At 48.6% G+C, this 14,237-nt stretch overlaps 1 protein-coding gene across 2 annotated transcripts in view; it reads right to left on the reverse strand.

The window, feature by feature from the left end:
- The window catches only part of LOC149372605 (sushi, von Willebrand factor type A, EGF and pentraxin domain-containing protein 1-like), a 70,126-nt gene extending 56,114 nt beyond the window's left edge, over window positions 1-14,012 (reverse strand). For both annotated transcript variants that reach the window (XM_089567108.1, XM_089567107.1), the window contains exons 1-2: window positions 13,811-14,012; window positions 10,312-10,525 (exon numbers count right to left, since the gene is read on the reverse strand). In XM_089567108.1, the coding sequence (XP_089423234.1) occupies window positions 10,312-10,525; window positions 13,811-13,888 (292 nt within the window). In that variant the 5' untranslated portion in view covers window positions 13,889-14,012. The remainder of the gene's footprint in view (window positions 1-10,311; window positions 10,526-13,810) is intronic.
- Between the last annotated feature and the right edge of the window lie 225 nt (window positions 14,013-14,237).

Below are 14,237 nucleotides of genomic sequence, written 5' to 3' on the forward strand. Positions count from 1 at the left end.
TGCTAGCGTTCGCCTAGTATAATTACGTTTTCTTTCTACGCGCACCCAGTTAGAACTCTTGACGCATAGCTGCCCAGGACAACACGCGGAGTACGGACGAGGCCTTGGTAGCAGCCTTACCTATTTTTACGCAGCCGAGTGAAAACACGGTTGGAAAGAAGCACACAATGCTCGCTCTGCAAGCCGCCGCCACTGTTCACAGCGCGTGCTCGCAACCCTCCAGAACTCGCTGCAGAGACAACAGGTATGGTTTCCTTCAAAAAAAATGCTCGACATAGAAGACGCCGCATAATCTGGATCATCTTGGTCACTTGAGTAACTGTGCGCGAAGTGCCGCTTGCACAAGAGAGAAACCGGCGGCCTCAGCATGCTCAGTGGCGGAGTTTCTTGCATATGCGACGCTCTCCTACCATCACGACAAATCCCCTCCTATGTGCTCCACCGTACGAAACACATTGGCGAATAAAGAGCAGGCGGACACATCGCTTTCTGTCGACATATCCGACCTGGCGTAAACAATTTTTCTTTCTTTCTTTCTTTCTTTCTTTCTTTCTTTCTTTCTTTCTTTCTTTCTTTCTTTCTTTCTTTCTTTCTTTCTTTCTTTCTTTCTTTCTTTCTTTCTTTCTTTCTTTCTTTCTTTCTCTTCTTTCTTTCTTTCCTTCTTACATTCTTTCTTTCTTCCTTTCCTTCATTCTTTCTTTCTTCCCATCTGTCGTTCTTTCTCTCTTTCTGTATTCCTTCCTTCCTTCCTTCCTTCCTTCCTTCCTTCCTTCCTTCCTTCCTTCCTTCCTTCCTTCCTTCCTTCCTTTCCTTTCCTTTCCGTTCCTTTCATTGTTTCTTTGATTCCTTGCGTGTTGTTTCCTTCCTTCTTTACTTCGCCTTCCCTTCCTTCGTTCCTTCATTTCTTTTTTTCTTACTTATTCCTCTTTGTTTCCCTTTCTTTTCTCTCTTCCTTCCGGCTCAGTCATCGCCTCCGGAGGACAAACAAGCTGCTGCGGCCTCACAGACTACGCCTCCAGCGACTAAATAGCGTCTCCAGAAAGTCTTCGCAAGCGCTACAGCATCCTCTTTTCGGTCTCGGAGGCAAACACGACCTGGCACGGGTTGGAGCTCCCCCATAGTGTGCCCCAGCGTAGTTGACGCCCTGTCACCGCACCTCGTTGTCTGTCGCGCTCAGCGCGCGCCAACGCTTCGCCCCTTCTCCTTCGCACTGCTGTCGCCAGCGAGAACTTGACCCGCTGACACAGTTTTGTAAATCCCGCGTCTTTCGTCTCCGGCGTCTGCGGCAATCGGGGCGGCGTGGCTGATATGTTTTCTTCCGCCGCCGCTGTCGCTTTTGAGCAAGGACGCCGCGAGGGATATGGGCTAGACCTCGAGTTGGCGTCGCGTATGCACGCGCGCGTACCGAGTCTTGAATGCGGATGTAGTAGCGCCGCGCCGCGTGGGATTCGTCCCTTCGCGCGTCCGGCGCGTGGCGCTGTTTCGAAACGGCGCGCGTGGAAACGACTTTGTCGCCCAAGTTGTTTACCATAATGAGAGGCCCGAAATCTGTTGAGTGCCTCCGAGTCGCATTCACGACCTCATTGAGAATATTTTGACCGGGGAGGATGACTGGCGACCAGCAGAGATTCGCGGATTATGAGCTCGTTGCGACAGCTAGTATACGGCTTTCATGGACAAGCCAGTTTTATGAGATTTTTCTCATGTGTACGACCCCTCAGTTTATTAATTTAATTATACCACTGGGTTCCGAAAGTCCTGTAGTTTTGTGTTTTCCTCATTCATGCTTGTTGCTAGCATAATGATGAGAGCTGAAAACAATGAGAAGTATGAAAGATTAACCAGAGCAGATACTACTCCCCCCACAGACCAAACACACTAGGCCACTGTGCTCCTCGAAGTGCCGTATAGTAGGGCATGAGCCACCCACCGTCCCCTACCGCACTCAGTGCCTTTGTAAAAGATTACCTTAGGTCCTCCTAGAAAAAGACTTCAAGCTACAATCATGACACAAGCATTTCTAGCGCCCCCCCCCCCCCCCCCCCCACCCTCAAACACACACACTCACATGCACACACGGAGACACACGCACAGATCTAGTGAAAAAGGGAGTTTCCAATTGTCACATGATACGACAGCGGCGATTACACAGCTTGATCCAGGGAAAAAAATCCCCCGTACAGCGAATGCTGCACAAGTTCACTTTTTATTCATACTTGGCAAGTAGTCTTTCGTTGCGTGAAAAGGGAGGTGGTTCTTTTCGTAATGCTTGAGCGTGCACGACTTGGGGGAGCAAATATAAATTCACGAGGCCATATATCGAAACATCTCCTTTCGAGACTGAGGTGCCCTGGCATACCAAATGTAGACAGGACATCTTAAGATCATAATAAAAAGTCACACTTGTTTACAGGCTGGCCTAGCCCTGTGTAGGGGCAAAGCCACATGCTCCGCTCGAGCGACACTCTTAGCAACCACATCACAGAGGCACTCATGCATTTGGGGAAAATCTCGGACCGTTGCGTCTTCAAAGCCCGCTTTCCTTAATGCTAATGTATACATCAGGGCTGCTAGGGATTCATCTAGCATTATCGTCGACCCTGCGGTCAACTGCGACGGCAGAGTTCGTCTGCCTTACGACATTAAGCCAGTGGTGCATACTGGGTGGGCGATATGAAAGGAGCAGCGACGCCCTTAGGCATTGATGGCTCAATGTGAACATACCAATATTAACACAGTTCTATTGTGTTTTGGTCCTTCTCGTCTTCGTAATTATCTTAAGCAAAGCCACACCACGCCTATCTCGAGGACCTGCTATTCGGCCCAGCGGGCGTTAAGAAATGAATTGAAATACAAGGAAAATTTTCGCTATATTGAATTGTCTCGGTACTGCGCCTTATTCGCTCCACCATAGCGGGAGCTGTGTACCTGGTTGGAGTTTATTCTTGAACCCGGCCCGGAAGCAGCCTATGACATGACCTTGCTTTAATAGTCTCTGACTGCTTAGTGCTGCCGTCATAGATGACATGAACGTCAGGACTTAGCGCCCAAGACTGTCGACAGCCCCAAAACCCGTCACGCCCACGCGCGAGGCTAACCACTGCAGATCGACTCGGATGCCAAGGTTGCATTGCTGCTTGGCCAAGCGTTAATTAACGCTGTCGCGGGTGCACTCCCGCTGACAATTCTGGAACGCTGCCGCCTTACAGTACGATAATAGTCCAAGTCACTTCCCTTGGCACCACATCAGTTTTTTTTTCAAGTGTCGAATCCATAGCTTAACTAAAAGGTAACGATATCGTCAAGCGAAGCCTATACCTACTGAAATAACGGCCAATCATCATCATCATCGTCATCCCATTGCTGTCGTCAGCCGCAGCCCCACAGCAACACCGTCTGGTGCCCGTTAAAGCACCTCGTGCGCATACCTGGGGAAAGCTTCGCATGCAACTCCTCGTGTTCTCGTCTTTTGTTTCGTAATATTACTGCATAGCATCGGGCGACTGTGCTGACCAGTTATTTCCGTTCTTCCACATTTACCTGGATAGCACTGAGGCGTGTCTTCACCTCATTCATGTTTTGCGTTCGCCTGAACAACACCGAATTTTGTCGAAGCTACGCCGCGCACCGAAAAAACGATGTTCAGAATTGGTCCTGTAAATGCTCCCCTTTTAAAAAGCATGGCGGTGTAGTCGTTAGGATCCCAAGCATCGCAACGATGATACGTGCACTCTGAGAACTCTGATGGTACGTTTCACAGGGAAAAACTAAAGTCAGGCTTTGGCGCGGTACAATTAATTATCGAAATCACGGAATCAACTCGCTGACTCACGAATACCCTCTGGAGCAACCGTGAGGCCTGGCTGCTACACGTGTCCCCTTTCCGGACGGGTTTGTCGCCAGGGGTAACAGTTTTCGCCTGGGCTGTCAGTTGTATTGAAAATGGTGCAAAGAAGGAGTGGAGCGCTGAACTTGAGACGAGCGGTGGATCCAGGTGGTGTAAACACTGGGTCAGCTCTCCTAACTATCCTGTGGGTGTGTAGCGTTTGCAGGCGCAAACAAGAAAGGTCGGCATCGTCGCCATGTAATGACTTGGAGCCTAAACTGTACCGCCCAACGCCATTTGAAGGTCATCACTTCCGGGTTAATTAGACTAGTCGGATTAAACTGCTCTAACACGGTGTATTTTTACAACACGGCTGCTACGAATAAATGAACTTATCTGGCCGAAGGATTCCTCTAACCCGCACTACGATGTTTGTTGCGGACTAAGTGACCATCACACCAGGAAAGAAATGTTGGTCCATTTTAGCCGGAATGATGGTGATAACCTTCAAAACGCGCTATACTGTACGCCTTCATCGATGCATGCGCCGGTAGAGCCTACTGGTCGCAGCCTAGTTAAACAGAACTCGCGAGGCAGGACCCATATTAGTGGCTTGACTCGCAAAACTGTCCTTGGTTAACATCAGCCAACCCTTGCTCTGACTGCATGGACCACCTGAAGAGTACCACCGTGTTTTGTAAGTTTATAACATTATAATGCTACCTAATCATTTTACTCCCTCCAAAAGCCCATATTTCGCTCATAAAACAACAAATAGTTTTGAGCACTACGCTTTTCCCGAGGTTACAGAACTGAAAGAAGATGATAATTACTAAGCACTTCATTTCTAACGACCACATAAATCTACTTCTGAGTGACTATGACTGAAAAAAAGTGTCGTCATGCGCAATACAAGTGTAATTGTGCCCCACTATTGCGTTGCACGGAAACTCAGACACAACTGCTTTATTAAGCGAGTCCGTGAGAACATCGCCACTTAACGAGTTAGCTAATATATCTTGGCAACAATCCGCGTGCTCTCCATACACTAATGATCTTGCAACCGTGCACGTCATGTGACCTCTTATGCTCCGCTGAGTTCATGTTTTGTCGCAAGCCGTAGCGAGTGTGTTTCCTTGCTTCTTTGCTCCGCTGTTGGATGACTGAACAAGAGAGACAAAAAATATAAAAGCATATAACGTCTCAATGAATGGGTCTTCTTCTAGCCGCTGGGAACTCCTACATTTACAGACAATATGGGGACAAAAACAGACAACGCAAGGCAACGGAAATAGAAGAATGCATGTTACCCATCTGCGAGCCGTCTCTGTGAGGTGTTGTCACTTTTTCTTTTGAGTTGTATGAGCATGAACGACTACCAACTCCCCTAGCTTTCCATTCATATGAAGCACAACGGTGGCGCAAATAACGACGGACACGCCCGCGTGTCTATATCGGTTTGCACCGCCAAAGAGAAGTTAAGCTTAGTCCTATTAGTTTATTTAAAACGGCACCTCTTTATTTCTCTCAGCTCCGACAAAAACAACCCTCCCCTTATATACGCTCGCGATATCACCCAGTCCACACGAACCCTTCCTGTACCCTCTGCCACCACCCCAAAGCCACCCTCGACCATATTCTTTTCCTCTGCCCGGCGGATCCTCCCCCGCGGGGCCTGGAGCACCTTACCTCATGGGAGGCTTGGGAGACCCTACTGCGCTCCGAGGACCCGGCCAAGCAAGCCATCGCCACCGGCCGGGCTGCCAGCGTCATGAGCCTCCGGGACATGAATGTTTGAGTGCAGTGGGGCCGTGCGGGGGCCCAAGGACCGACGTGTCCAAAACTCCCTTGTTATAAATAAAGTTTTCATCATCATCATCAACAGCCTCACGCAGATGTAGAGCTTGCGTTCGGTTCTCTTTCTACGCCCTCATCCCCCGTCCATCGCTTGATTCCACAACCCTGCAGCTGTGAACTGCAGTGTGACACCGGTGAAGAACAGCCCACTCTCTATTCGGAGATTCAACAAGGGGAAGCTTTGGGCCAGTTGGTCAGACATGTTGGGGAGGAGGAATAACCGCAAACTTGACAGGACTGAAGATCGAGAAGAGGACAGGACGAGCGGTAACTAGCAACTGAAGTTTATTGAAAAAAGACATGTTGCAGCAAAGGTTGCATCTGCGCATAGCGACAGCACTTCCGCTCCTTGAAACCTGATAATGGCGCAAATCTGCCGAGACACTGCAGGGAATGCGATGGCTGCTACCCACAGTTCAACAAAGCCACCATCATCGGAAGGGGCAGGTCGAGGCTCGAAAGAGAGATTTTAGAGGCGGCACACATGCGCAAACTTGGGCTTGATATGTGTGTGAGTGAGCCTTCCGTGGCGCTTTTAGATAAAGAGACCCGGTTTCTGTTAAACCTGTGACGGGCATTTCTTTGTTGTTTTTTGTTCGTTTCTTGTTCGTTTCGATGTATATTATCTTGTGTGTTCCACGTGTCACTATCTTAGTTCCCGTACGCTATGCGCAGATGCAACCTTTGCTGCAACATGTCTTTTTTCAATAAACTTCAGTTGCTAGTTACCGCTCGTCCTGTCCTCTTCTCGATCTTCAGTCCTGTCAAGTTTGCGGTTATTCCTCCTCCCCAACATCTATTCGGAGAAGGGAGGACCACACTCACACGAATCCTCTTGCTCTGCCGTCAGCGAGATTCTCTTCAAGCTTGAACTCGCGAACCTAAGCAAGTGGTTCATTACACAAATACAACGACCAGCCTTCTTCCAGCCTACTTTCGCACTACTGTAACACTGGCTACAGCGCTCTGGCAGGCAACCATGCGACTCGAGCAGCACAACCGAACACCGTTCCTCCCCTCGACCCGGATTGTTCTTACGCACCAGTTATTCACAGTCAGATGACCTGCCGCAGTGCTTACGGAATTAGAACATGCACACGGCGACCTGTAACTTGATGGAACAGCGCAAAACATCGGGACAAGAGACAAGCGCAGCGCTTGTCTCTTGTCCCGATGTTTTGCGCTGTTCCATCAAGAATGAATAACCAACATGCCCAAGCTGCTGTCCAACCTGTAACTGCCGCAACCGTCAGTCTCCGCGCGCGCGCGCGTGCGTGCGTGCTTGTGTGTGCGCGCTCGTGTGTGTGTGTGTGTGTGTGTGTGTGTGTGTGTGTGTGTGTGTGTGTGTGTGTGTGTGTGTGTGTGTGTGTGTGTGTGTGTGTGTGTGTGTGTGTGTGCGTATGTGTGTGCATGCGTGCGTGTGTGTGCGCGCGCGTGTGTGCGTGCGTGTGTGTGTGTGTGTGTGTGTTTGTGTCTGTGTGTGTGCGTATGTGTGTGTGCGTGCGTGCGTGTGTGTGTGCGCGCGTGCGTGCGTGCGTGTGTGTGTGTGTGTGTGTGTGTGTGTGTGTGCGTGTGTGTGTGTGTACGCTGGACTATGGACTAGAAGGGAGAGCGTTGTTGTGCAGAACTCCGAGGACGGAACGGTCGGCCGTTTCCCGCCCGCTCCTTTAGTCCCAAACAAAACACAGCGGGTTCATGGACCCCCGCTCACGTATATTCGTCTCCCCCCTCCACATTCCACGCAAGAGGACTGCAAGGATCCCTTCTCCGAGAAGAAGCGCGGAACGTTGCAGAGTGTGCCAGAGAAAAAAAAAGGCCGCGCGCGCCAGCGCCGGCAGGAAACACGGCCTAGCGTTCTGCAGCGGATAGGCGCCTCTGATGCAACCAGGGCCGCGCTGCTATTCTCGAAGGACCGCGCCGGAGTTTGGGCGCCGTGTTGCCCGCCGCGGGTCGGTTACGCGTTGTCACCTACTTTTTCAGACGCGGCAAAGGGGAGATCCCAACTTTGCTCCTCATCCGCTGTTGGCCTACCCTCGCTCTTTCAACCCTCCTCCCTCTCTGCTTCGTATAAATGGGGGCCGAGAATAGCGTGAAAGCGCCACTCAACCCGCCCCTGCTTCACGTGCAACACCCCCATGCTCTTTCTTCGTCTTCATCTCCCTCCAGCTTAGCTCATCGTTATGCACTTTTCTGCCTCGCCAGATTTCGACTTTCTCACGCGTGGAGTTTGTCCTTGCCTCCCATCTTCGAGGCGTTACCTCGTGCCAGGAGCTCTCCCCCCGTGTCTGGTAATGTTTACACCTGACTCATGGGCTCCAAAAGAGTGCGCGGCAGTTGGAGAGGAGGAAAAGTGGAGGCGGAGGAGGCGTGACGAACGCGCCGCGTGCTCTGCGAGCAGCCAAGTCTCCATGCGTGCGCGAGCCTCGGCCCTCTTGCGTAACGCGCCTCGGCATGTCACAGCCTCTGTCGTCACTCTCTGCACTTGTTAGCTGCGGCCCGCACGCCTGTCTAAATCGTGACGTCACCATAATGCGCTCTGAGAAGCCAAGGAAAAGGGAAGTGAATGTAACACGAACCTCATTAGCTGCAGTAGTTTGCTCTCTCATATTTAGGTGGTTATTTAAAATGTCGTATATGGAATGCAGAAACCGTTGCAAATGTACGGCGGTAAAAACGAGAGCGTTCATGCTAGTAGGCTAAAAGCCTCTTTCGGGTAGTTTTCAAAATGCGTTCCTCAATTCACAACCGGATTCGGACACAGTGCCCGTGTTGTCCACTTTTGAATCGGCCTGCTGCAAGAATTTCGTGCAGCGTGCCACCGGATAAACATGTTGAAGTGCCAAATAAATCCGAACAGGCGGAAGCTAAGTGCTTGACGACAGTTTGGAGTTTGGGCTTCTCGGTGCTAGATCGTGTTAAGAAAGCTAGGCGGAGACAGGTTGTAGGAAGAGACTGACAGCGTTCGTGTTGGTTCAGTCTCTTCATACGTCCTGTCTAGGCCCACGCTGTTTTCCCAGCAAAAAGCTAAGTGCATACGGTGAGGAAGGGCATTATTTCGGCAAGCTTGAGAACCTTGGGTTTTTCTGGTCCTGGTTCCTATTTTGGTAGTGCCTGCGTGCACAGCAACCTGAACAACGTGGTGGAAAAAACAGCGCAAACTAAGACAGAAAACACAGAAAAGAGGGGAGACACTACAGCGCTTGTAGTGTCTCCCCTCTTTTCTGTGTTTTCTGTCTTAGTTTGCGCTGTTTTTTCCACCATGAATTCACACCAACTAGCCCAAATGTCTGCTTTGCTGAACAACGTCACAGAAACCTAGGAAATGGTCGTGGCATGATGCTGTACGATTTCAGTTATGCACTAACGTTGCCGGATTCCTTTGAATGTGGGCCCGGGGAGACTGATGATTGAAAATACAGGGCGAAATTAACTATAATTTCTAGGCGCATCCCAGGAGGAAATTATTCTGGTCGGTCTTCCCCACCCGGCTTTCCCCCGAAATAACCACAGTCACAACGAAAGCAGGAGGCTATGGGGGGTTGTTTCTCGAGGTCGTCAGTAGAGCTAAGCACGGAATGGTGACAAACGAACTAAATTACAGCCTCGAAATAAGTTACGCAAAGGTGCCACGGAAGGTTGGCGTCGACAGCGCTTTGGTACCGTCGTATTTCTTACTTGCATGTTCAATAATTTTCTGCATCTTTCAACATGCAGCGCGCGTTACGCCAGACGCCTTAGCTGTCCGCCGTCTCTGTCAATACGAATACTCGGGTGTTTTCTTCTTCCCGCGACAAGAAGCGTGTGTCTACGCCGGCAGCATTGCAAGCTCTTCACTTGCTTTGACGGGCCTAGGTCAGCCAACCCTTTAATTCTCGTGGAACCAGTGTCGTCAGTCGTTTTCTTTACTTATCTTTCCACGTTTTTCTTCGACGTTAAGTGGTAGGCTGAAACTCAAAGATGACCTCGGGGCGTTGCGGTGCTGCGGAGACTTTATCCGACTGACCGATAGAGACAAATGGTAAGGAAAGACTCTGCGAGATTCTGTGAAAACAGAACATGAGAAAGCCCTGGCTTGAAACCTAATATAGTTTCACAATTGATAGTGTGGGGTGGCCGCACGTGGATAGGGTGGCTGCAGCTGGCACAAAACATGGTTAATTGGAGAGATATCGGAGAGGCCTGGGGGTCAGGCTGATGATGATGGTTATGAATTCTGGAATACTTTGCGGGTGGCATGAATTGTGCTCCTGAAGCATTGTTACGAGCTGATGTATACGCTTGGAACTTATACAGCGCGGATACCACGTACTCGCGCTGTTTAGCGTTACAGGCGATATTTTAGGGTGTAAGAAAGGTTTGGCGAGGCAACCGCATATTATGTGGCCACACACAGTGCGTTGTTTGTAAGATATCTTTCAGGTGCAAAATGGTTCCATTCATTCTTGGAAGCCTTTGTTCTCGGTTTTCGTTGAACCCGAGGGACAACTACAACCTTACAGCGGAGCCAGGCTGGCGGTGATGGTATAGTGGCGGTGGTGACTTTACGCTTACTAGTGCTGTTGTCTAGTTGAAGCCAGATGCTTCAGCGTAACGGTCTTTTAAAGCACGGGGCTGTAGATGGGCCTCACCTGCGTCGTCGCTGAAGGAGATGACCGCCACCCGCGTGGAGTTGGGCGCCACCTCGAAGTACTTGAGGAAGCGTTCCACGAAGCCGAGCTGCATCTCGAAGCCCGCCGCACCGACGCTGCCCGAACGATCGAGCAGGAACACGAGGTCGGTGTTGGCGGGCGGCAGGCTCTCCCATGGGAAACGACTAAGGTCGTAGTATCCCGGGTTATGCTCCTGTGAGTCGCAGCAGTGTAGGAAAGTGTTTTAACGCTTATAAGTTTTAACGAGATAAATCAAGCAGTGCACAATGACAGCGGTCAGGAAGAGGCAGGGAGATTGAAGGAAGAAATCAAAGCTCGAAATCCAACAAAAACATCCTCCTTCCTCCTCTAGCAAAATTTTTTTAGACAGTCTATGGACTGTTCACAGACTTCTGTCTATGAATTCTACGGACGATCCTAGAGAACAATCTACAATCCTAGAGAACAGTGTATAGGCAATACAAATGCTATATGCAATCTATAGACAATCTATAGATTTATGGCCATACACTTTTAGTAGACTTTTGTCTATAGACAGTCTAGAGATTATGAATCGACAAAAGGAAATATCTATAGGAAGACAATAGAGTCTATAAGAATTCTATAGACTGTCTATGGACCTTTTTTTCTAAGGGGTCCGCCAGCAACGGGAAGCACAAGGTGAAAAATATGTTTTGTTGAGCAACGGAAGTGCTGGTGATTGGAGGTTTTAAGTTAATGTCGATGAAAGAACAGTAATCTTTAATGACTCAACTACACGTGGTGTCGCTTTTATATACTGATTTAACTAAATTTGCTGAAACCAAGATATTAGAAACCTGCAACAGTTTACACGTGCATATACACCATTCTGCAATTTAACGAACAAAACATGTCTAGCAAGCCAACATTTACTTGAACCTAGGTTCAGAGCAGCATACCATGAATTGTTTACCAAATGAACGCTTTCGTAATGCAAGTGAGCAGTATCCCATTAAACTGAACAGCCCAGGCTCCAAATTATCTCACCATTTTTGCTAATAGCATATATATTGGCTGAAAAATATGATTTCTGCGAAGCCATCTGTTGGTCATAATCAATTTATTCGGTAGGTTAATAATTTCTTTGTACTCCTCATGTCTTTTTCGTTCCTGTATTCATTTATTCACTTGTTACTGCTGTCTTAATTGCATTTCTTAATTTTCAACTTCCCGGTGTGTGAATTCTTTTCATCTAGATTTGTGTTTGCTTTTTCTATCTTCTATATTAAACAAATTGCCTGTTTTAATTGTCTCGGTGTTCTGCTTTTGCGCACAGGTACTTTGATCCTCGGCTAGCCTTTGGCTATAGGTCTAAGCAGCATTGCGAAAACTTAGCTAAATATAAAGGTTTATGTAATAATTTGAGTATACATACGTTTAATGGCAACTCTATTGAAAGGAGTTTAACTGTCTCCCTAACAAATGATCATTCTCTTTAAAGGGGCACTGAGGACAATACCATCCAATTCTTTTTTTTTTTTTTCAGTAAAAAACGATTCTATACTTGGGTATGTCCATGTTTGTCCAACAGAAAAGGACATATTCACTGCCGAGAAGACTGTATTAAAACAATATTCCAGGCGCTCTATTCAAACTCGTGATGTCTAATCCGAAAAGGACTCAGGGATCACCGTTTTGAAGTCAGTGGTGGTGAAGCTTAGTTTCTGGGATTCGCGCCCAAAAGAACTGCGTCAACGCACGCGCAGTTAACTTTCGAGATCGGCTGGTGAAGGCGGCAATTGTGTTTCTTTGTTTTTATTTTTCTAGGGTACAAAAGCTCCGTTATTTTCAGTTAAAGGACAATCTTTGTCGCTAGGATGTGGTAGTCTATCATGTAAACTTAGTAAAGCGACAAAAAAGACTAGTTGGTATTGCTTTGTAGCTTGACTGCGCTGAGTGGATACAAGGACGAAACGAGACGAAGGCTGGCCGTCTCACTTTCTTTAATTACATTTCCCTCAAATAAATTTTCAGTTGATAGTTGCGCCACGTTAAGCCTTTGTATCGTTTCGTCCTTGTGTCCAATCACTGCAGTCGAGCTACAATCTATCAGTGCAATCCAATATCAATTTGTCGTCATCGCCGCTTTTAAGGTAACGATGCCATAATTCTACAGCGCAAAAGACGAATACAAAGAAAAACGCGGAGAGACCAGCATGAGCCAACTGGCCCAAATTTTTGTTCTCCAAAGCAACGACCCGTGCAGACGCCGCAAAGGACGTTATTCAGATCACAGGAGACGGTCTTACACTCTACTACGGAAAGCACTCTGTTGAGCAAACAAAAGTCAAGTGCTTTTGGAAAGCATTCAGATGAGTCTGCGGTTCAAGACTGCCAGTAGATAAGGCAGTGCTCTCGGAATACATGTTTGCTAAAGGGCTAAATGCGTCATCGTGCACTTTCGGCACGATAATGTGCCGAACATCCTGAGAAGTGACTCATTCTTCTGCCTTCTTTCAAGGGGTTTCGTGGGGCGGAAGCAGGTTTGTCTGATGTGGAGGAATCGGGAGACGATTCCGAAACTATCACAACAGCCACCCGAACCGTGGAGCAAGAGAACTAGCATTCCATCGTCCGCGCATGGCACAATCCGGCCATAAATGGATAGAGCTTCGGATGAATCTATTTTTAACACGCCAGTTTAAACGGAAGCCTTGCTTCTATAAGCTGATGAATACCGTCTCCATATGGGGTTCGACATTCCAGGCCAGATATGGCTGAAGAAATGCAAACATGTAGGAGAGTACTGTCACTTACTGAGAAGTGCGGACGTAACGAGTATTCTAAGAGGTGCGTATTCCTGCGGAACATAACAGGTCAAATAACGCGGTACTCGTTACCGATTATAACAAAGACTAGGAGTAGTTTACATCATTCTCGCCTGTCAGACGTTAGTCAAATGTACGGTCGTAAAAATGAATATCAAACTAGCGAAAGCCCTTTAGGACATGTGGCAAGGATATTCGTGAATTCGGGACTCCGTTCCCAACCCTGCCGTCTAACTGTCATCACTTTTTAAACTACAGTCGCGAAGCCCTAAAAACTTGCTATCGCGAAATACTCTCCGATTGTTGTTGCGTTGTCTACCATTACAATATTGTGGTCACTTTATTTCACAACAATGAGACGAAATTCACCGCCATGCAGCGCGCTTAGACAGACCAAGTGCTTCATTTTAGTACACTACCAATGCCAAAGGTTACCCAAAACTGTCCCTTTCACAAAGCCACAGTTGCTCCCTTTTTCGTGTGAGGCATGACGCAGTGCGTTCCGTTAATGTTTCGTCTTCTGAGTGACAGTGACGATTCAACACACGCCCTCCGAAGGCTTGACTCACAGCCCGGAGGAAGTGCTAGGAAGCGTTCGTGGGTGCAGAGGTAAGTCCTCTGGAGAGTTTCTTATCTCAAGTGCTCGTTCATGAAGAGTGTTTGCTTCGAGATAAGAAAGGGCTTCTTACCTGTGCCCATGAACGGCTGCAGTGGAGGAAACAGATGATCAGGCAACACGCCTTTAGAGCCCGCAGCGCCGGTGCCATCGTTAAGCGACTCCTAATGATCCCGAGTGAGCCGGCCGGCGTGTTGTCGCACTCGAGAGGCACGATATCCTTCGCCGGAGGGAAGATGTGTGCTCGCTGGCGCTTTCTTTCGTTCTTGGCGCTCTTATCGGCGTTTCGGGACCGTCCAGACTTCTGTAATGCAACACCAGAGACAGCGATGCCGCCACGGGTTGCAATACGGCCGCACACGGCTCTCATTGGTCCGATAGCGCACCATCTAACTTGGTGGACGGAACGAACGGATGCGCATCGAGAAGAGGAAGCCAGAGAGTATATATATATCTAGTGGAAACTCCAGATGCCGACGTGCTTGCTTCCGCCGCAGCAA

Source organism: Amblyomma mixtum, chromosome 1, assembly GCF_055824585.1.
Source record: "Amblyomma mixtum isolate Tamu chromosome 1, ASM5582458v1, whole genome shotgun sequence".
Taxonomy (NCBI): Eukaryota; Metazoa; Arthropoda; class Arachnida; order Ixodida; family Ixodidae; genus Amblyomma; species Amblyomma mixtum.